The following is a 23,861-nucleotide window of genomic DNA, read 5'->3' as shown; positions in this document are numbered from 1 at the left end:
ATGTTTCCCTTGCATTGTGGCCTGCATAGCTGCAATATCTTTCTTGAGGTTGGCATTCTCTGCTTTGAGCTCTTTCGTTGCCTTGCATGTCTCTATAGGGGCCCCATTCATTTCTTTTATTTGTCGTACTTCAATTTCCAATGCATGTACTTTACCTTGGAGGCAGGTATTGGCAGCTACCCATTCCAACTTGTCTTTTTCCCATTTCTCTCTTTTGGATTTCTCTTTCCTTCACTCTTCTTGCATCTTCCCACCTGTTTCTTCACTTCATTGAGTACCTTATCCACTAGTGCTGTCAATCGGGCTACATTTGTAGCTTCCAAATTATCTATATTCTCAATGAGGGCTGTGCAAACCTTATGGAGGCTGGTCCATTTATCTTGCAAGCTCACTATCTAACCCTGATTGTTTGCAGAAGTGTGATAGTGCAAGAAAGAAGACATTTCTTACATCCTTTGCTGCCCCGAGTGACCTTCATGCATGCAGGTATGTCCCCTTTATTTTACCCTTGTCTACTGTCTTTTATTTTAGTGCTGCATTGCGTTTCTTGATTCAAGCTCTGAGTTTCTTGATATTCTTGGCTTCCTGCAGGCCCCGAAGAAGGCTGTGGTGCGTGAACTATGCCCCAATTGGCGGCGGAGAGGGCTTTGTGAGGCCCGAGGGTAGTTGGAGGAGCTGGAGCGGGAGCAACAGCAGCACCACCAAATGGCGCAGCAGCAGCAAATGGCACAACCAGACGGGTGTCGCAGCGGGAGTCCCAGAGCAGACCGGTGGGGGAGAAGATCTCCCAAGCAGACGAGCGGGGACTGAGAGGTGTCGCGGGATCCTCGAGCAGGTTGGCGGGGGTAGAGGGGTGGCACAGGAGCCCCGAGTAGGTTGGCGGGGGGTAGAGGGGTGGCAAGGGAGGGCTGAGGGGTGGCGAGGAGAGAGATGTATTAACATTTGCAGGAGGCCTCGCGGGCGTGAGAGAGAGAAAGAAAGAAAGAAAGAAATTTTATTAAAGTCTTCGGGAGACCGTGAAGGTCTATGAGACTAAAGATAACTAGTACAATGAGCATAACGGTGGCGGTCTCAAAATGGTCCGGTTTCTTCAAAAAAGTTATGAAGGACCCTGTGTCTAGTCCTGGTACAAAAAATGTGTATCTATCTCCAGATAATACAAAAAAAAATGGCACAAAAAATGGAGCATAAGGGGGGAGATACAAATATATATATATGCCTGTGGTGATCGTCAGAGGCCAATCATAGAGGGGCCGTCAAATGGGAGGTCGAAAAAACCCTGCGATGGATGATTGGCCTCTGACGTCACGCTGCCTAGTCGAGCTCGGTTGTCAGGGGCGGCGGGCGGCCCTATGTTGAAGAACAAGAGCGACGGTGACCCCGGTAGGGCGGGCTGAGAGCATAGAAGGGATGTCATGGACCCGGATGTGTGAGTCTGTCCGTTGGCGTAGCTGTCGTGGCTCTGGCTCTCGCTCACGTCCACGTCGTCGGCTAGACTAAGGAGAGGTATCCTGTGACTGGAAGAAATCAGTGATGGGTCGCTGAGTGTCCTCACGCTATGTGGGCTGCACATGCTGTCGTGCTCGGAGAGATGCATCTCGGTGGCGGGTCATCTCATGTAAGAAAGCGGCTAGGCACCGCTGGTCCTGAGAGAGAGAGAGAGAGAGAGAGAGAGAGAGAGAAAGAGAGAGAGAGAGAGAGAGAGAGAGAGAGAGAGAGAGAGATTAACGTCCTGAGACGGCCTCACGGGCCTATAGGATAAAGTACATCAAGAAAAGAAATTCATACAAGCCTCCATGGGCTCAAGCAAAGGGCACACTAGGGCCCTTGCTTAGTGCTATGCTAAGCCAAGGAGCTCCAGAGCTCAAACTCAAAACTCAAGCTGAAACTGAAAGGTGAAAAACAAGACTCAAAATCCGAAACCAAGTGCCCTATGGCACTCTAGTGGGTGCAAATATGTCTTGCGTCTGCATCTATCTGTCAAGAGTGACGCCTCGCCTCTAGCGGTTTCCTCTGAGGAGAGCTAAGATAGATTGGATTTTGATCGATTGTGGTCACCCTCAGTTGCTAGGGTCATAGAAGAGAATAATGCTAGCCATGGTGAGAGTGATAAAAGCTAGCTCAACAACATCACGTCGTCTCTCCCTGCTGATCCACAATGCCCTCATGTCAACAAGCTCCTCCTCCTCCAGAGAGCTTTTAAGATAGACCGGTGGACCTTGATCAATCGTGGTGGTCACCCTCAGCTGCTAGGGTCATAGAAGAGGATAATGCTAGCCATTGTGAGAGTGACAAAAGCTGGCTCAACAACATCGCGTCGTCTCTCCCTACTTATCCACATTGCCCTCATGTCAACAAGCTCCCCCTCCTCCACCCCACTATGTCTTGGAGCTGATCAAATGCATAGAAATTTGTGACACGACGCTCTGCTCAGTCTACTTCAACCTCTTGTGGCGTGGTCACCTCTTGCTGCTGCTATTTAATCTATCTCAGTAGTGTCTCTATGTGCCATCGCATGTCCATTAGATAGAGCCCAATGCAGACCTAGTCATGGAAGTGGATCAACCATGAGAGTGGAGCCCCTAGAGAAGCAGTACATCAATGTGTGAGTAGCCCCCCTTCGATCGTTATCTCTAAGCTCGATACTCTGATCTCTCATGAGGTTGTAACCAAGCTACGGAGACAAGTCGATTTAGCAATCAAGGAGGATGAAAATGAGAAGCTAACGCATTGAAAATTAGGGTGTGGAGATTACCTAAGGATTGGTATCAAACGGAAGAGACATTCGATGAAAGTTATGAGGAGATAAAGAAAGTAACACCAAGCATGAGTGGCGAGAGGATGACTTGATCATAATTCATTTAGATGGTATATGAAGAACTGCTGATAATTTCTACGTTTTTGTCCAACAGCGAGATCGTAAAATCACCAGAAGTATGCTCATGCAATATTCACCCTTGCAATAAGAGCTAGCAAAGTTCACATTCTAGAATTCAAAAATCGAAAAGCTACAAATGATGTTGGAAAACAAACCATGGATGGGTGTTGATAGCTGGACATGTGTGCTCATGCATGCTTTGCATGAAGGCAGGGTAAATTTAGAGCGACCTTCCTGGTGCAGATCAATCCTTTGATCTCTCCTAATTCATGGCGTTTCTTGCACCTAATTGTAAGCCTTGATTGATGGGCGTTAGTGCTCGACTGTGTGCTGCCTTTGGTCTATATGATGGCAAGATGCTATAAGCAAGATGTGTGCAAGGTCTTCAGAGATGTAGTTGATTATCCTTTTATTGCAATACATAGTCTTTTGTTTGTCACTTCTTCCGGTCTAATAGTCCACAATTTTCCCATTTCCATAAGTGTAATTTTACGTTGCGTGCATTTCATCTTTATTCCTTCAGTTGGTATCAAAGCAGAACCAGTCATGGAGACAAAGGCCGAGTCAGCTATTGCAAAATTCGTGGTCTACACTGGAGCAAATTTTGCTGCATGGCAGCTTACCTTATGACTTTACTTCATGGATAAAGGTTTTTGGGCAGTGGTTACAAGTACAGAGAAGAAGCCTGCTAGCAAGGCAGCTCAGGATTCCCTATAGAAGGTCACTTTATGGGAAAAGAAGAACAAGTGTGCTCTTGGGATTTCGAGACGTGTAGTAGGTTCAAAGTTCAATCATCACCTTGATTTTTTGAAAAGTGCTCATGAAAATTGAGGTGCAATTGATGCGTTGTTTGGTGCTCGGTTAACAAACTCTAAAGTTCTCCTTAAGCAAGAGTTTTTTTAGCTTGCAAATAAGGGAAGTAGCTACACTAGGAGGATATTTAAATCAGATGAGAACTAACCTTCGTCAACTAACAGATCTCAGTGTCCAAGTTGAAGAAGATGACTCCAAAGCAGTTCTTCTGTAAAATCTTCCCCCAACGAGATCGTGAAGATACTGCGCATGCATGCCGACATGAGCGTAGAAGAAATGATTGCGACACTATTGGATGACGAATGTAGGCAGACTCACGTCGATGAAGAGAGAGTTTATGCATGCAAAAGCTCGAAGAGCAAGAAACAAGTCCAATGTGGATATTGTAGCAAGGCAGGGCATAAGGAAGAATATTGTTTCAAGAAGAGAGATGACATTGAGAAAAAGAACAAGGTAGGTGGAAAAAACAAGGAGAGAGCTGCTCTTGCTCTCACAAAAGAAGTTGCAGGCTTGTGCGTCGTTGATGATGCCAATTACGATGGGTATGCCTCCTGAGAGAACAAACTGTTCTAGCAGCAAATAAATTAGGAGAATAAAGTGGTCTTGTATGCCAAAAACTTCCCATAGGGTTGAGGCAAAGTCTGTTGAACATTTCGAGTCTTTCATAGAGTTTTGTTGTAAATCTTGGTATCACCCTGCTTAGTTTTGTCTTCCGAATTTGATCTACTGTGAGTTTCTTCGGGCAGAAGGAATTTGTAAATCCTCACCTAGTTTTGTGAGTGATAATTGGCTTTTGTTCGGGTTTTCTTTGCATGTCATCTCTGGTTCAAGATCCTTTGTTTTGGATCCTTTGAGAATTTGTTGGTAGCAAGCTTTCATACATTTGGTCTCTAGATCGCCCATCCTCAGTTTGAGGGGGGTGTTGGAAAACAAACCGTGGATGGGTGTTGATAGCTGGACATGCGTGCTCGTACATGGTTTGCATGAAGGCAGGGTCAATTTAGAGCGACGTTCTTGGCGGGGATCAATCCTTTGATCCCACCCAGTTCATGGCATCTCCTATGCCTAATTATAAGACTTTTTATTGATGGGCGTTAGTGGTTGACTATGTGTTGCCTCTAGTCTATATGATGGCAAGATGTTGTAACCAAGATGTGTGTGAGGTCTTCAGAGATGTAGTCGATTATCCTTTTATTGCAATACATAGTCTGTTGTTTGTCACTTCTTCCAATCTGATACTCTATAATTTTCTTATTTCCATTACGTTGCGTGCATTTCATCTTTATTCCTTCAAATATGTGGATAGAAGAAGAACTCACTAGATCCCAATTTGAGCAAAATGCCACAGAGTTAGCAAAGGTGAAACCAGCCAGAAAGGAGGCTAAGAGGTTTGTTTACTGTGAAGGCAAGGCCCTTCATTAGGGATTTCAAATCAAAACCTAAAGACTATCTATAACTGATGTTACAAGTAGAGGTTCGTTTTTTGGGAGTTTTAGTGGTCCGCTCTTTAGTTTTCTCTACTGTATCTAGTTTGTTAAGTCTCATAGACCTTTTGGTCTTTTGCAAACTAAAATAGACTCTCTCTCTCTCTCTCTCTCTAGCCGCGGAGAAGTCCTTCTACTAGGGGACTTCAACGCAAGGACAAGGGCCTGTCAGGTACCACATCTTGACTTCAAAGATGATTACACTCTACTGCCAGATATTGACCTTGAGGAGACAAGTATGCTACGGGCTTCGGCTGACAGGCGAGGTCCATTCTCATCTTATGGGCAGGCCCTATTAGACCTCGACAGGATACATGATCTCATTGTCTATAATGGTCTTGACAGATGGCCTGCTTTTGGTGGTTTCACATGCTTTCCACATGGGGGGGGACTCCAGTGTTGTTGATTACATCATGGGATCCCCTATCTTTACATCTCGCATTACTGACTTCACTGTAGCACCTCTCCCCCTAGGGGCTGATCATACATACCTTTTCTTTAGCATCTCCACCTCCCTTCGCATAGCACCTTCCACCCCACTCAGTGTTTACTCCACCTACCATGATATACGCTTTGATCGGGATCACTCACCTTTTTACTTTGGCCGTCTATACATACTCCTCACTTATATTGACTTCATACCCCTTTCAGAGGATCGTGCTGCCCTTGTCACCCACTCACTACACGAGGCTGCCATTCACGCTTTCCCCACACCACCCGCTCCACCCGGCCACCACCCCCTAGAACCGTACCCTGTAATAGTTGGTACAATGATGCGTGTAAGGCTTTATGTCGTCAACTCAGATTCGAAACCAAAAACAGTCTTCCAAGCGCACCAAATATGCTACGTGAATACCGTAGACTGGTACGGAGGAAGAAACTAGACTTCGTTCGTCGGAACGAGGAGGAGCTACTGAACATTTTGTTCAGTAACAACTCTAAGGACTTCTGGTGGAGATTTCTAGAAGGACGGTCCCCTCCGCCACTCATTGACACTCAGATCTGGTTGGATTATGCACGCACACTTTATGACATCCCAAAGCAGCCATCCCTAACCTCTCACACGTGCCTCGTCCCACATCCTGCACCCTCTTCACTAGAGGAGGGGTAAAGGATGCCGTAATAAAACTTGATAATGGTCGAGCGAAGGATCATGAGGGGCTATGCATTGAGTTCATTGCATATGGGATTAACCTCCTAGCCCCGATCTTAGCAAAGCTTTTTAATGAAGCGGTTTGTTTGGGATTTCCACACACTTGGACCATTAATACTATCTCACCCATCCACAAGGCAGGGGATCCCATGAGCCCAGAGAACTACAGGACCATTATGATTGGACATGTCATGTCCAAGATTTATGCATCAGTACTTGACTCCGAGGTTAGCAGACTTGCAAAGTGTCAAGGACTTAGAGCAGCAAGACAGGCCAGATTCCAGCGTGATCATGAAACCATGGACCACATTCTCACGCTCAGATGTATCATCGAGGAGGCGAGGTCACGGAAGCAGAGGGTTTATTGTTGCTTTGTGGATTTTCGCAAGGCATTTGACACGGTCCCAAGAGTCTGCCTCATACGGCGCCTACAGGACTTGGGTTATGACCAGGAGATCATTTGGGCTGTCATGGCACTTTATGAGAGAGTTTCTGGCGAAGTTCGGGCAGGATCCACGTAGACAGATGAGATCATGAGCACCATCGGGGTCAAACAAGGGTGTCCTTTGTTGCCTACCTTGTTTGGCCTCTACATTGACGAGCTTGAGACAATGATGCAGACATAGGGGGGTGTAGGTTGCTCTCTTGCGGACACGCTGATCCAGATTTTGCTCTATGCAGATGACGTGGCTCTCTTGTCTTCCTAAGCAGAGGGGCTTCAGAGACACCTAGACGCACTACAGTCCTTTTGTGAGTCTCATGATTTGAAGATCAACCTGGGTAAAACCAAGGTCATGATCTTCAATACATCTCGAGCCATCATGCGTCAGGAGAAGTTCACATTTGCGGGGTCATCTGTTGAGATAGTTTCATCATACACTTATCTTGGGGTTATCTTCTCCGGACCCCATCCTCACTATGAGACCCGCGTTGCAGGCACGCTTGAGTTTCATCATACACTTATCTTGGGGTTATCTTCTCCGGACCCTTCTTCACTATGAGACCCGCGATGCAGGCACGCTTGAGTAGAGGGTTTGCTTCATTGGCCGCTCGCACTTTCAGGATCCACGCACCAAGGGGATGCTTTTTGACTCCTTGGCTCGCACTAGAGAGGCAGTGCTTCCGCTCGCACTTTCAGGATCCACGCACCAAGGGGATGCTTTTTGACTCCTTGGCTCTCTCAGCGGGGATGTACGGCAGCCCTTGTTGGGGGCCAGACTTGTCAGATACAGAGTGGGCCCATGTGGAGCGGCTACAGGTTCTCATGTTATCACGGATGATTCGTGGTAAGTCATCCGTTCCTCACAAGATCATTCAGGCTGAGTTTGGGTCACCCCCTTTACAGCTAGATGCTGCATTTTAGGTCATCACATATCTGTACCGAGTTAGGGAATATGGGGATTATACCTTGGGGCGTAGCAGGCTACCATGGATAGCTCTATCCTCTTCTATGGCACTTGCAGCAGGAGGAGACCAGAGGTGTGGTATGCACGTACAGAGAAATGGTTTGAGCAATTGGGGCTCCACATGGATGGACTACCTCCCTTCCAGTATAGCATGGATGCTCCGTTTTCTCCCCTCTCATCACAAGAGGTCAACCGGGTTATCTGTGAGGATCTACTACAGCTACACACATTTCGGACCTGGTTGGGACCGAGTGAACTCCCAATGAAGCTTAACTTCTACAGAGATCACTTCTTACATATCACAGCAGAGGGTTTCATTGACCCACACACAGATTCACCTACCCCACTCGCCGAGGATCTCTCTTGGGCAGTTCGGAGGGAGAGGCGCATATGCACACTATGTGACATGCAGGAGGTTGAGACAGAGGAGCATTTCATCTTCAGGTGTCCTGTGTACTATGAGATCCGAGGATGTTTCCACTGCCTGTTCAGGGATAGTTACGGGATTTTGGCATGTTTCCTCTCCTACCTAGACCAGCGGTGTTTGGCATTCATGAGGCACTTAGGCACCGTGAGAGGATACTTTGAGCACGGAGACAGGAACGAATTTCTTCCTCGGCTGATCCCTCTCAGAGCTCTATCACGGAGTTCTTTCAGGTAGATCACATGGACCCCCACGAGACGAGGCCTCGACATGACCGTGACCCGCGGAGCCTGCGACCCGACAACTTAGACAGAGGGTTGACACATAGATCACACTCGAGGAGATCCCCTTCTTCTTTAGAGTCGGAGCCCCCGACCGACAGGGGTCACAATAGCCCTGGTCAGCAGACACAGAGCTACGACCAAGAGACGTGCCAAGACCGCATCTCAGAGTTGCCGACAACACTCTATTGCCGACTTCATGCCTCCACCGGCTCATCCATCCTGATATCTTGATGCTACCGATGATGATGATGATATTGATGACGATGCTGAGACTGATATATAGTCAACCATCGACATGACTATGTTGTACTTAGGATTAGTACTGCTATTCTACATTTTTGCATTTTGCATTGGTATGGACGCTCGTTTAGTAGCTCCACTACCACAGCTTGTTGTATCGAGATTTTCACAATCTCATAGACCCATCGGTCTTCCGAAGACTTTAATAAACTCTCTCTCTCTCTCTCTCTCTCTCTCTCTCTCTCTCGTCATCTAGATGGTTAGCAAAGAGCAAGGGGTCAGCACAGCATGGTATGAGACGGGTCCCATGGGTCATTTTTGGCCCCCCGAGGATGTTAATAGACTCTACTTCTACTTCTCTCTCTCTCTCTCTCTCTCTCTCTCTCTCTCTCTCTCATATTTTCATATTTTACATTTTGTATCTAGGCAATTTTGGTACTCTATTTCATTTCATTTTGTATCTAGGATTTTTGTAGCCATTTTTGGCATCTTAGCGGTATTACGATGAGGCCACCTAGTTGGCGCATCGTTGATGATGTATTTTCCTTTCGGATGATTTTGTGTCCCATAGGCCATGTATGGCCTTGCGTGGACCTTTAATAAAATTTCTTTCTTTCTTTCTTTCTTTCTCTCTCTCTCTCTCTCTCTCTCTCTCGCTCTCTCTCTCTTGTCGCACTCACTCAGGATTGCCTTGGGCCAGCTCAGGGTATCTTCCCACAGATTAGACGTTGAGGCCGGCAGGATGCGTCGTACAGCTACCGGACATAGACCCAGGCGAGAGACTAGGATATGCCCTTGTTGCACTATGGGGGAGGTGGAGACTGAGGAGCACTTTGTTTGCAGATGCCCTTTATATTATGAGATCCGTGGCAGATTTCACTGTTTATTTGGGCACGGATTTGGACCTCTCTCTCGGATTATGGAGTATGAGGATCAGTATTGCTTAGCGTTGTTCATCAGGGAGATCACCAGATACAGAGAGAGATTCCTCAGAGAGCACCGTCGCATCCCTGCCAGAGACCTGGTTATTCATGAGGAGCAGGACGAGGCGCAGGACCATGAGCACAGAGATAGCCCATCTTGCCAGAGAGCACCGATGGTTCCACCCCGAGGATGTACATATGACATGATCCGGCAGCACCGCAGGATGATCTTACACAGAGGCCGTACCCGTCGCTTTATTTCTAGACGACGGAGGATGATGGCAGATTTTCGGAGGAGATTGCTCCATGGAGACTTGGCACCGCCAGCAGCCCATTTGACACTTGCCCAGATCTTCACACTCATGGCAGGAGGCATGGTCGATGGCCATGACTTCCATCATTTCTTTGGATCACAGACCCCTTAGGGAAGACGATGTTCCTCATATTCCATATTTTACATTTTGTATCTAGGCAATTTTGGTACTCTATTTCATTTCATTTTGTATCTAGGATTTTTGTAGCCATTTTTGGCATCTTAGCGGTATTACGATGAGGCCACCTAGTTGGCGCATCGTTGATGATGTATTTTCCTTTCGGATGATTTTGTGTCCCATAGGCCATGTATGGCCTTCCGTGGACCTTTAATAAAATTTCTTTCTTTCTTTCTTTCTATCTATCTATCTATCTCTCTCTAGAGTCATCTAGATGGTTAGCAAAGAGCGGGGTCAGCACAATATGGTATGCACCTTTATCCACATGGTTTGTTAGCCAGAGTATTCAGATGGACCGGCTTCCTCCCTTTTAGTACAACATGGATGTAGCACTTGAGTTCCACGAGATCCATCATACGTTTAGATCTCCTCCTACTTCATACCTCTCGGACTTTTGGGGGGACCAGGAGTTCCCCACCAAGATCCAGTACTACCGTGACCAATTCTTGAGAGTATCGAAGGACGGACTCATCATCAGACCTTGTTACCTAGAGCACAGAGGAGTCTCACATGCACTGAAGATTGCCATTGTGCAGATGCGGGTCTCTTCCTATCAATTGAGGATTGAGGCAGGGAGAGCTACAGGCATGCCCAGAGAGGAGGATCTGTAGGTTATGCACAATAGGGGAGGTCGGGCTAGAAGAGCACTTCTTTTGTGCCTATGTAGCCTACTATGAGATCTTATCAATGCTTCTTTCACGAATTGAATCAGAGCTGACTTGCTTGTTGACTTGATTGAATCAGAGCTGAGTTGCTTCTCTGATTAAATCAAAGCTAGGCTGCTTTTTGACTCGATTCTCCATTGTCGTCGACAAGCATTTTGTAGCTCTACTATGTTTGTTTTGAGCTGCTGGTTTTCCTGCATAAGGTCTTCAATCCACTATTGTTGGCTTAGAACCCGTGCATTCCTTCTAGTGCAAGCGGGGGGGGGGGGGGCAGTAGCGGGGGGACCACCACTTGAGAAAAGGACTTGACCTTCCTACCAACCATGGCTTGGAGGCCCCACCCTGCCCTGCTACTACTACTTTGTGATGTTCCTAGCTTGTACTTAGACCAACGTGTGTAGAGCTAGAGCTGTTGTTGTACTTCATACAGGTCGAAATTGCTGCTGTGTTCGTGTGTTCACGAATGAAGGTTGTGCTAAGCATGTCCAAGGTAACGAATCTGCCCTAGTGCTTGTCTCACACAATCTGCTGAATTTTGAGCTGCTGCTAGGCAGAAAGGTACCCGATTTGCAATGTCATGTTGAGCGGCAGACTGTGCTGCAACGAGGAGCTGAGAACTCGCGGGCCATTGCATGTTTTCCCCTACTACAAGTGTAACATCTTCAGCACCATCCTGCAATGAGAAATTCGAGCTAGGGGGCTATAGCGGCTAGGACAGGCAAGGGTGAGTTGAGACCTATGGCAGCCAAACTGGCTGATGGGTAGGGCTAATGGCTGCTCCAAACTTGTTTGCAGTGACCCCTTGACTGAGCCATGGAGCTCAGCTCACAGTAGAGAAGGAGAGGTAGAGGCTAGGGTAGACTGTTAGAACATGGAGTCAAGTTGAGGTGTATTTTAGTGTGTTCTACTAGGAGTTTCAGTAGAGTCTTATGTGTGAGTGCCACGTGTCATATTGAGAGCCATCCCATTTGTGCACTCTAGTGTGTATGCCTATCCTATAAAGGCTTGTACTTGTCACTTGTCAAATCATTCAATCTAATCAAGCCTAAAAGCACTTTGGTCTACATGTGAGTACTTTCTTTTGGTTCATGCTCTTTCATTATGTCTTTCATACTTCCAAGTTGTTTCCTTTGCTTCTGTTTCCATAGCTCTCTTTCCTTCCTAGCCTACCTCCTCTCCCTACTCCACTATGTTCCTTCATGTGGTATCAGAGCCATCCTTCCTCCTTCCTTTACCCTCTTGCTCTTCCAAGGAATTGAGGGGAGGGAGGCCAAGGAAGAGGAGCTACTCTCCCTCTTTCCTCTTGGAAGACAGCCCCCTTCTCACCCTTAGCCTCTCCATGAGCTACTCTTTTTCAACAAATTCAAGCTTGGAGCTACTGCCATTGGTGAAGCTGATGGTCTTGGAGCTCCTAGTCATGAAAAATTCACTCTAAGCTGCTATTCCAACTAGGGCGACTACTCTAGACCCCTTTTTCAACAAGTTCATGGGTGGTTGTTGCATTTCGAGGAAGTTTGGAGGCACTTCATCACCGAAATCAGCTTCAAGTAGCTCCTACAAGCTGGGCCACTATTGTAGAGCCACTGTCTTGCTATTCAACAGCTCGAATCTGCAGTTTGTGACCTCTCTACCAGTCGCCACACTGCTTTTGAGGATTTAGGGTTTGGTTGAGGTATTTTTTCAGCGATCGCCTTTATCTCTATAGTTGCCCACCTCTATTCCTGCTGTTGGACAACACTCTGAACAGCAAATCCGGTGCTGAAATCTGAGAAAAACGGTCAAATTTGTGTTTTTGGACCTAAAAGCCGAGTTTTGAAATTTCAGCTTGGATACTCAGTATTTTTTGGGACTTTCATCATCAGAGGGCTCCTGAGTGTTTCTAGGACACTTTCCCAGAACAAATTTTGAAAAGACCTATTAAAACCCTAATTTCTGTGAGAAACCCTAAAAGTGCAAAAACCCTAATTTTACTTTAACCGGTTTAGTGTAAGGATTAGACACTGATATTGATACATATCAGTGTTAAGACCTTCCTAAAGCATATAATCTCTCACATTTGAGGATCTACTCCGACTTCGGTGACTCTCCACTCGGCATTTTGAGAGTCATGGAGTAATAGCCCTTAGTATTTGCTCCCATGGCTGACATCGACATATCTTCAGGGGCATTCTCACCATTAACTTCATTGACTGGGAGATGTGCACATTTGTGTAGGCAGCTATTTTGGGGATCTTTTATGGGTTCTCTGCCCTTGCTATGCATAAAATGAATGAAATAGTTTCTATACATGTGAGCACTTTCTTTTGGTTCATGCTCTTTCATTATGTCTTTCATACTTTCTAGTTGTTTCCTTTGCTTCCGTCCTCCATAGCTCTTTTTCCTTCCTACCCTACCTCCTCTCCCTACTTCACTATGTTCCTTCACAGACAAGTGAAAGAAGAGAGAAAGAAAGAAAGAAAGAAATTTTATTAAAGGTCCACGGAAGGCCATACATGGCCTATGGGACACAAAATCATCCGAAAGGAAAATACATCATCAACGATGCGCCAACTAGGTGGCCTCATCGTAATACCGCTAAGATGCCAAAAATGGCTACAAAAATCCTAGATACAAAATGAAATGAAATAGAGTACCAAAATTGCCTAGATACAAAATGTAAAATATGGAAGAAGAGAGAGAGAGAGAGAGAGAGAGAGAGAGAGAGAGAGAGAGAGAGAGAGAAAGAAAGAAAGAAAGAAAGTGTATTATTGTCCACTAAAGGCCAAAATGGGCCCATGGGACATCAAGAACTCTGCATACAAGATAGCACAAAATCAACGTGCCACAAAGAAGAGGCATCGTCGAATATCATCTAAGTGCTACGCAATACAATGCAAGTGAAAGTACATAATGTCAAATCTGAGCCTAAATACAAAGTAAACTAGATGCAAGGAAACCGCCCCTGGGTGCAAAATGGGGGGATGAGTACAATATGCCAATGCAAAGATACAAGTCCAGGTGTCACGGAGTCTGAGAACCAAAATAATACTGGAAATCCAGTCCATCGACTCTGCCTCCTGCTATGAGAGTACAAATCTGAGCAAAGGTGAGGTGAGCGGCTGGTGGGGCGAGATCTCCATGAGTAAGTCTCCTCCGAAAAGCTGCCATCATCCTGGATTGTCTGGAGATGAAGCGACGAGTACGTCCCCTATGTAACAAGATCCTACGGCGTCTACAAACCATCTCATATGTACATCCACAGGGTGGAGGCATGTGTCCTGTGTGAGCTCTGACCTCCTCGTGCTCCTCCTGGTCTCTGTCCTCTGGTATAGCGTGTGCCTGAGCTCTATCAGGCTGGGCTCTATCACGCTCCGGTCTGTGCTGATGGTCTCTGAGGTAGTCTCGTCGAAGCATAGTGGCCTCCTTGACATAAAGAGCTAGGCAATGCTGATCCTCGTAGTCCATCACTCGTGAGAGAGGTCCAAAGCCATCCGTGAAGAGACAGTGGAATCTACCTCTGAGCTCATAATATAGCAGGCATCTGCAAATGAAGTGCTCCTCTGACTCCACCTCTCCCATGGTGCAACAAGGGCAGATCCTGGTCTCTCGGCCTGGTCGCCGTCCATCCTCCATGCGTCGCATCCTACCAGCCTCTATCTCGAGCTGATGCGAAGAGACTCTAAGCTGGCCAAGGGCAATCCTCAGTGAGTGGGACATGTGGATACCTGTATAGCCTGGTGGAATGACAAATCCATCCTCTGAGATCCGAAGGAAGTGGTCACGATATGTGGCCATCTTCGTCGGAAGCTGCGTGGGATAAATCCAAGTACGATACGTATGAAGCTGCAGCAAGTCTGCTCTCGTGACCTACTAAGCTCGTGGCGAGTCAACTCGAGATGAGGGGCATCTATGCTGTATCGGAAGGGAGGCAGTCTATCCATGTCTAGTCCAAGAGATGTGAGCCACCTAGTGAGTCTGAAGTAGTAGCACTATCGGGCCCCAGATCGTGCCAACTCCATAGAAGATGCAAGTGCTAACCATGGCAACCGAGCTCTGCCTGCTGCTGAGTCTCCAAACTCCCTAACCCTATGCAAATACATGACCGACTGAAACGCTGCATCCAATGCAAGGGGAGTAGCTCCAAACTCTGCTAGCATGATCTCGTGCGGAACTGTAGCCTTGGCCCTAATGAGCCGAGAAAACATGATGATCTGTAACCTCTCTACTCGTCTCCAATCTGCAGCGCCGAGGTCTCCTGCCCAGAAAGGAGCTGCATACATCGCAGCTGGTCTCACCAATGTATCAAAAAGCAAGGATTTCGTATCGGGATGCTGAAAGTGGGACTGAAAACACTGACGCTCAAGATGAGCCAACGAAGCATACCCTTTACTAATCCTATCTCGTGCTGCATATGTCATGGTGAAAACCGGTCCCCTGAAAACTGCCCCCAAATAAGTGTACTCTCTAACAAGCTCAATGGGCTGTCCGTCATAAGTGAAGCAAAACTCATCCGTGCTGTAAATACGATCAGAGGTGTTGAAAACCATAACCTTGGTCTTGCCAAGGTTTACGGTCAACCCCCTGTCCTGGCAAAACCTGTGGAGTGCCTCAATATGTGCCTGGAGGCCCTGAGCAGTAGAGGAAATGAGAACCACATCGTCCGCATACAGGAGGATAGGAATGGAGGATCCTGAGAGAGTAGAGCCCACACCGCCTGTCATCTGTATAAACATCTCTAGCTCATCAATATATAATCCAAAGAGAGTAGGAGAGAGCGGGCAACCCTGCTTCACCCCAATTGTGCTGCATACCTCCTCTGAGAGCCCCTCACGTGTCCGAACCCGACCAGTGACCCTCTCATACAAAGCCATGATAGCCCACTGTATCTCTCCACTAAAGCCCATCTGGCAGTGTCATTTAGACACCCAAGAAGATCTATGGACATACAAAACAAAGGCAAGCCATATGATCTCTTGCTCCAGCTATAAAAAATTGTGCCCCAATCACACTATTGTTTAGTGGATTAATAGTTGACTAACTATTCATCAACTTATAAGCTCTCAAAAGTTTCCAATGATCCCTTTCCATACTTTTAGACCCCACAAGATGGTTTGGGAAACAAGTTAGTAGAAGTAGGCGGCTCCAAGTTAGTATTTTTTTCCTTTTTTTTTTTTTTTTGGGGGGGGGGGGGTAAGGAGAGGGAGCGAGGGAGAGCACAAAAATAGCAAATTCCTCGAGCATTGCATACAGGCCATAGGGCACATAGGGATGAAATTGAGGCTCTAAGGCCATTAGCTCTACATTTGTTGGGAGATGTATGTACAGCAAGCCCTTGGCTTATAGTTATGAAGTCCTACTTGGCTTTATTTCATTCCATCGTTAAACATTGGGGTAACACTCAAATATTTCCTAACGCATCTCTTCCTAGGGCTTTGATTGCTACCTCCAGTGTCAACCTCAGGTTTTGGTGTGTATACATGCCTTGTCTTGCTTTCTCACTCCATTTGTCTTCTTTGTAAATTTAAACTAATATCATATCCTTCCTCTATCAAGGACCATGACCAAAATGAAGAAGCAAAGTTCCTAATTTACAGGGCAATTTACAGCTTGAACAACTCTCATGCAAGCTAAGGCAATGAACACAGTAGATCCATGATAAAGAGGGTAAGGCAAATAATTCTGCAAAAAAACAAACAATACAGTTAGCAAAGAGAGCTTTATAAGCCTAACATGCAACTGCATGGGCTCAACTGATTTTCTCCAAGAATCTCTCTCTAAAACACATCATAGCTGAAATATGCCTTAACAATCTCACTGCTGATCAAACCCACTTGATTCATGGCTGACGTGTGCCTTCACTATCTCACTGCTGATCAAACCCATTTGATTCATGGCTAATCTAAGCACAGCTTTAGAGTTGCTTCTTCAGCACACTAAATTTTCGATTCAAATACTTGAATTGCTGCTTGCATACTTTTCCCATGCCTATACTTTGTTTATAGGAACACGGACTAACAGCTAATCTGCAAGACTACTTAGTGGTCACCTCTTCAAGCAACTAGAAACATATTCTCTATAGCAGACCCACACTCATACATTTCAGGTTCTTTGTCTTTAGAGTCAGCATTGAAAGCTACTACTCTTATTGTTCAGCTTCTAATTTCCTTTGACATTCTCTAGCAAATTGGTCAAGTCTGCTGCAGTACTTATGTTTAATATTGTTTTTGTTAAACAGACTGCTAACCAGAGACACAGCTTCACTTGCAGAAGAATCAGTTAAACAGACTTCTAACCAGAGACACAGCTTCACTTGTAGAAGAATCAGTTACCTTGGTCTCAATCCAATTCAATCAGTTACCTTGGTCTCAATCCAATTCATCCTTCCCCCTCATCTAGTGGAATAGATCAAATTCTAGCAAAGCTTTGACACAATCATACGCATGGTGCCTCCAGCAACATCTAGATGCACTCTGAGAGACTGAATGATCTGAAGGTTAACCTTGGTTGAACCAAGGTTATGATCTTCAACAGATCATGGGCAGCCATGCACAAAGAGCAGTTCACACTAGATAGATTACCGGGGGAGGTCAACGCTCCTACTCATACCCCAGTCCTTGTTGGAGGCCTGATCTATCAGCGGTGGAGAGGCTCTGGGTTCTCTTAATGTCACAGATGATCCGCAATAAGCCATTGGTCCCACACCAATTATTTTTGGTGAGTTTGGGGCATTCCCATTCCAACTTGACGTAGCATTCTAGGTGATCACATACCTTTACCGAGCCAAGGACTACGAGCCAAGGACTATGGCTCCTCGACCTCAGGCTGATGCAAGTTACCATGGCTGGCCTTATCGTCATCCATGACATTAGCAGCTGAGAACGATCAAAGATGTTGGTATGCATGTACACACAGATGATTTGAGAGGCTGGGACTCCATATGGACAAATTTCCCCCCTTTAGTATAGGATCGAGGCTCTCTCTCTTCCTCTCACAATCACGAGGCTAGCTGAGTTATCTTGGAGGATCTCTACAGTGATAGACATTCAAGACCTGGTTAGCCCCAACAAGCTTCCTTTGAAGTTCAATTTCTACAGTGATCACTACTTACGGATATTAGAGGAGGCATCCATCAATCCACCGGGCTACACACAGATCCACCTCCCTCGCTCTTTGAGGATTTCCATCGGATAGTTCCATGTTTCATCACACTGACTACGCATTGAGAGTGGGCGGGCTAAGGGCATAACTCGAATCTACACTATGCCATCAACAAGAGATTGAGTCAGAGGAGCATTTCGCTTTCAGATGCCCTCAGTACTGTGAGATTCGTGATCATTACCATTGCCTCTTTAGGGATGAATTCGGACCCCTCTCTAGCCGCTTTTCTTACCTAGATCGCAAATGTCTAACATCCTTCATTATGAGGGCCGTACGACATAGAGACCAGCTGCTCAGGACACATAGACGAGATCAAGGCGCTTAGATAGACTCCACCCAAAGTGTTATCATAGAGTTCTTCTAGCCAGATGATATGGACCAATAGGCTCCAAGGAGACAGCATAGCTGAGGCCTTGAGTGTGAGATACGACAGATCTGCTAGCATGCCACTATATGGACTAGGCTTGAGATCTTCCCTCGATGTTCACCAGCAGAGGAGTAATGGTGGCACTTCCGCAATGCAAGGTCATAGCCAAGAGACCACGGCAGACCACACATATCGACCACCATCAACGCTCTATCATCAGTTTTATACCGCCACAACCCTGCATATAATCGAGTTTCCCATGGACTTGACGACTCCACCAACATCCCACGAGCCACTGCAATGATGCCATTCTACAGCTTCATTCCTCTCCATGGATTCAGCCATGATGTACTAGTGTTTTTTGTGTTTATGTTGTACTTGTCTTGGGTGTAGATGCCCATAGAGGCTCCACCCATTCACCGCTCCCACTTGCCTTCTGCTATGCCTTTTGCTGCCACCTTCTTCTTGCATTTGGCTTCTACTCCCTACTCTACCTCTCCACTCTCTTAGTCTTGACTTTGACACTTTGCGACGGTCAGGCAAGGTTAGGACGATGATTGGATGGACTAAGGAGAGTCAAACAGGAATGTCCTTTGTCACCAACCCCGTTTGGTCTCTACATAGATGAGCTTGAGACATTGATCAAGAAACTAGGAGGTGTGGGCTCCATCTTACATTCTTGGTTTAGATTCTTCTCTATGCAGACGATGTGGTCTTATTCGCTTCTTCCACTGAGGCTCTCCGATTACATTTGGATGTAATTCAAGCCTTTTGTGAGACACGTGATTTCTTTTCAAAGAATTGTGAGACACATGACTTGAACATCAACATTGGTAAAAACCATGGTTATGATCTTCAACACGTGGGCAATCATGCATAAAGAGCAGCTCACTTTCGTCCGGTTTCTAGTAGAGATTTTTATGTCCTATACATATCTGGAGGTGCTCTTCTATGGCCCCATCTTTACGATGAGACCAGTTATACAAACAAGCTCAAGTCCCATTGCTTTCACTCTCATTTCGAGGATCCTAGGACCAAGTCTCTTCTCTTTGACTCTCTGGTCTGCCCAGCTTGTATGTATGGCATTCCCTATGGGAGCCCCAATCTATCAGAGATCCACATTTTACTAGTCACACAGATGATCCGCAGCTTCATTCCCACGCCAAATCCTCTTGGTTGAGTTCAAAGTTGCCCCCCTCTAACATGACATAGCCATCCCAGTGATTACATACCATCCCAGTGATCACATACATCCATCGAGTCAGTGATTTTAACTCCATGACCTCAAGTCGATATAGGTTATCTTGGCTGGCCCTATCCACATCCATGACATTAGCATGACTGAGGGAGATTAGAAATGTTTTATTTGCTCTAGTTTGCCTCATGATGAGTGGGACTCGAGACTATTTTAAAATGGTGGCAATCTGTCCATGTGAAGTCAAAGACTTGCAAACCATTTGCATGTCCGGTTATTCGAGAGGATCTCATACAGTTGCACACATGCAAGACTTGGATAGCACCTAGCGAGCTTCAATGAAGCTTATCTTTTATAGAGAGTAGGTTGATGGCTAGTAGTGCTCCATCACAGGTTTTATCTCTCAGCAATGCCAATCTTCGACGGAGCCACTATCCACTGAGATCCTCTTCTCCATTCTCAACCCGCCAGTGGATCTAGTCAAAAAACATACAGAGAACCATCAAAATGACACCATGTTGTATATCTATTTTTTAAAATGGCTTTCAAATATTAGTATTAGTTTTGGGATGCCCTTCCTAGTAGTCCCACTCATTTAGGTTTTCCCATTAGATGTGGTTTTGTTAGTCTCATAGACCCTTCGATAGTTTGAGGACTTTAATAAAATTTCTTTCAGCCTACCCATACCTCAACCTACTCGTTCTTGCTTCTTCCACTTTCCATTCCGCTCGCACTCAAACACACTCACGCACCTCTGCTCACACACGCATACTCACATACCCATACCCACTCTACTTTTCTGCTCACAATCTCACTCTCTCACATTCACACTCACACTCACTCACATACTCTCTCACACTTACACTCACACTTACTTTTTTTTTGGGTGAAAACTTTGATTGATAATATTACAAGAATAGTCAACTTAGAAAAGAGGTGCTAGAAAATACATCATCTGAAGATCTCGGTATATGCCAAATAAACATCCTAATCTATCTGGCAAGTCTGCAAGCAATCAAAGAAAGATTGTTGCAGAGAATGCTTAAAGAAAGAAAACAAAGAAAAATCAGGATCACACTTACACACTCACTCACACGCACACGCACACTAACACTCACTTTCTTTGATGACCAAATTATGCTTCAGGATCTCCTTTTCGACAGATTTGAGGGCCAACGGGATCAATGTCGGATTTACAGGATCTTTGGGCACTTTGCTAGAGATTTTTTCAAAGAAGAAGAAAAGGCCCAAGAAGACTTCTAGTGGTGTCTCCCTTGGACAAGATGCTCCAATGGCACCCCTAGCCCCTATTGCCCTTGATAGAGATGGGTTGTGTTTAGAGACTTCGGCTCCATTTCAATTGTTCAAAGTAATACTTTTCTACTGAAGACCTGGTAGAGTTTGTGCCTTCCACATTTGTCGACACTTCTCCTTCAGTTCATGTTGATAGACCGTTGACCCATGATGGTTTGAGGATCCTTTCCCTGGTGGATTTTTCTCTCCTCGCTCTCTTCATGAAAGGGCGTTGCTTCCGCCACTCGTTCAGGGACACTATTCTAGGCTACTCCCTCTTGTCGTTGAGTATTGTTAGCTTGAACATTCAATGCACTTTGGATGAATATGCATTTCATGCATGTAAGTCCTATTGAATTGAAATGGGAAGGAGAAACAACTCTTGGCCCTAGACAAAGGAGAGAAGTGTTTCTCAATTGATTGACTTTGACATGGTTTTTCTTACCTGCAAGTTGTTGCCTTGCAATGATCTAAAAGCGGTGAAGGGTGAATCGAGCTTGCCCATTGCTATCTATGCTGCATCTAGAAGCAGTGAAGGGTGAATCATTTGCTATCTTGGTGCTTGAATAAGCAATCTTCGTTCGGGCATGCCAAGGTAGTGCTCTCTATAGTATGCCATTTTGGCGGCGCATGACTATGTTGGGAAGGTCCATGTCTGTTGAATATACACTTTTATAGATTGTCTTTGGAGTTTATGGTTTTCAACCTTATGAGTGACTATCATGAGATTAAAACTGCACTATGTGGTGTGTTTTTAGAGGGAGACACCAATTTTGGGGCATGAATCAGAGCAAATTTCAGATCTTCAAAGTTGACCTATGCTTCCTTTTGTCACATGAAGGCATCTTTATTTTGAAAATCTGTGAAAGGCGACTCAATAACTTTGGAGGGTTTCTAAGATTGTGTGATAACAATAGTGTGGATGTTTATGGATCTAGTATTTGCATTACTCTTGAAGCTCTACCTTTAGAAACTTACGGTCAGACAATACCAAGGTCTGCATCCAACTGCAGAGGTGATGCTCCACACACTACTTTCACAATCTAGGATAGAAGAGCATCATAACCTGTAGTTCCTCCAATTTGCCCCCATCTCAAAGAGATGCCCACTATATAGCTACTGGTCTGGACCATTAAATAAAAAGGAGTATTTTCATTTTTTGACTTGTGAGTGTGCATGGAAGCATTGGTGCCCTAGCCTTGCAAGGGAGGCGTATCCATTGGTAAATCTACTGTCCTCATGAAGAAAGTGTCCCTAAAAATATCCTAGAAAGTGACAAGGTGTGAACACGTGCAGCTATGCGATGCTGATGCACATGCACTTATAAGAATATCCAAAGACAAGCACATAAAGAGAGAGAGAGAGAGAGAGAGAGAGAGAGAGATTCTCATAGATTTATGCCAGATATATTTACTTGGAATATTTCTTTACTGCTTTCATCCGTATTTCGTCCTAGGACGCATACTGTCCCTCCGCATCCTCCACCTGTAATCTTTGCACCAAAAAGCATGCTGCTTTCTGAAAATCCTGGAATTTTGGATTTTTCCTGCATTTGCTGCACAATCTGCACTAAACGGTCTGTCCCTGCTGAACCAAGACCACACCTGGAGTAGCTGTTGTGTGACTGTAGAAGGCAATCATGACAACCAGAAGGTATGCCGTTTCAGTAAGGCCAGCAAGGTAGATATGATTAGAAAAGAAAACACAGCTGTGCACACCTAGACCAATTGAAACAGATGAAATTTTATCTCAGTTTCTTCCAATCAATGCATATATGCACAGAGAAAAACATATTGTCCACTTTTGTTCATTTTGTATCACTCCCCTTGACACACTCAATTTTTGTACTCATCAAATGACCTACACATATTGAACACATGATCTGGAAACCCTGTAAAATTTCAACAAGGATGACATAAGTCAGGGGATGACATGGTCACACAAGTCATGGCGATGACAAGGATGACGAGTCATCCCGCCGCTGAGTCTCTTTATGTCTCTTTCAACGGCCAGCTTACGCCGAGTCGGTGCATTGTAACTACCCCATGTGCACCACTTGCAGCCACCCTGTATCTGACAAGGCACCGCCAGATGAAACATCTATGCCACCAATGAGTCAAGTCTGCAGAGGTTGGCAGAGCGTGACTGCCCGACATGAGGGGACAGCCAATAGGAGAGAGGGAGGGGATTTCCCATCCGGAAGGTGAGGGTGAGGAGGGGAGATGAGGGGGATGGGGATTCATTCAGCATTGTATGGGGATTGAGAGTGAGAAGGAGAGAGGCTAGAGCTACGAGCTCGCCTGTTGCATTATTATAGTGTATTGCTACTGTGGATGAGTGATCTCTGATCTCTGTTTCGGAGAGACTAGTGTATGAGGATGATACACACTTGCTCGCGTTATGCTCTTGTCTACCACTTTCTCTGTTATCTGTAATTAGCGTTGTTCCTTCTTATCTGCCCGTACACCCACTACTGATCTGCCCGCTCCTTTTCCCTGTCCGCTACTGTTATGTCCGCCACCTACAGCTTCATTGTGCCCACCATCTCTTCCTCTGCTCGCTTGTGCCCGCCATCTACTCTTCCATTTTGTCCGCTCTTCCTCTTCTACATCTGCTCTTCCTCTTCTACAACTCCATTCTGTCCATCACTCTTCTCTCCCCTAGCTGCCAGCTTTATGGGTTCGATTTCCACCAACTCTCTCCTTGTGGACAAATTCACGGGGGACGGATTCCCCACATGGCAAACAAAAGTGCAACTCCTTCTCATGAAGGAGAATGCTGGGATGCCATCGAAGATGATGAAGCACTTGAGGCATCAACAGAGCCTCAAATACGCAAGATTTGGAAGCAACACAATTCGAGGGCTATCGCAATCATCGGGCTTTGCCTAGATGATTCATTGATTCATCACATTGACTTCAAGTCCAAGGCTAAGGAAATTTGGGCACGCCTCGAGAATATATTTGGTAACAAGATCACCAACTCCAAGGTATTTTTGAAAATGCAATTTTATAAGTTGAAAATGGAAGACTCTGCTACCTTGAGTGCACATATAGCAAAAATTCAGTCTTTAGTTCAACAACTCTCCAACTTGAAGTGTTGCCTGGA

At 45.7% G+C, this 23,861-nt stretch overlaps 1 protein-coding gene across 2 annotated transcripts in view; it reads right to left on the bottom strand.

Annotated features, from left to right (window-relative positions):
* The window catches only part of LOC147894960 (L-arabinokinase-like), a 221,421-nt gene that overhangs the window by 16,871 nt on the left and 180,689 nt on the right, over positions 1 to 23,861 (bottom strand). For both annotated transcript variants that reach the window (XM_087383374.1, XM_087383375.1), the window contains one exon: positions 22,168 to 22,377. In XM_087383374.1, the coding sequence (XP_087239500.1) occupies positions 22,168 to 22,377 (210 nt within the window). The remainder of the gene's footprint in view (positions 1 to 22,167; positions 22,378 to 23,861) is intronic.

This window comes from Dipteris shenzhenensis, chromosome 13 (genome assembly GCF_047967505.1).
Source record: "Dipteris shenzhenensis isolate YYH24624 ecotype China chromosome 13, Dip_SZ_1.0, whole genome shotgun sequence".
Classification (NCBI taxonomy): domain Eukaryota; kingdom Viridiplantae; phylum Streptophyta; class Polypodiopsida; order Gleicheniales; family Dipteridaceae; genus Dipteris; species Dipteris shenzhenensis.
Note: the sequence above shows the minus strand (reverse complement) of the source record. Positions and strands in the feature narration are given on the sequence as shown.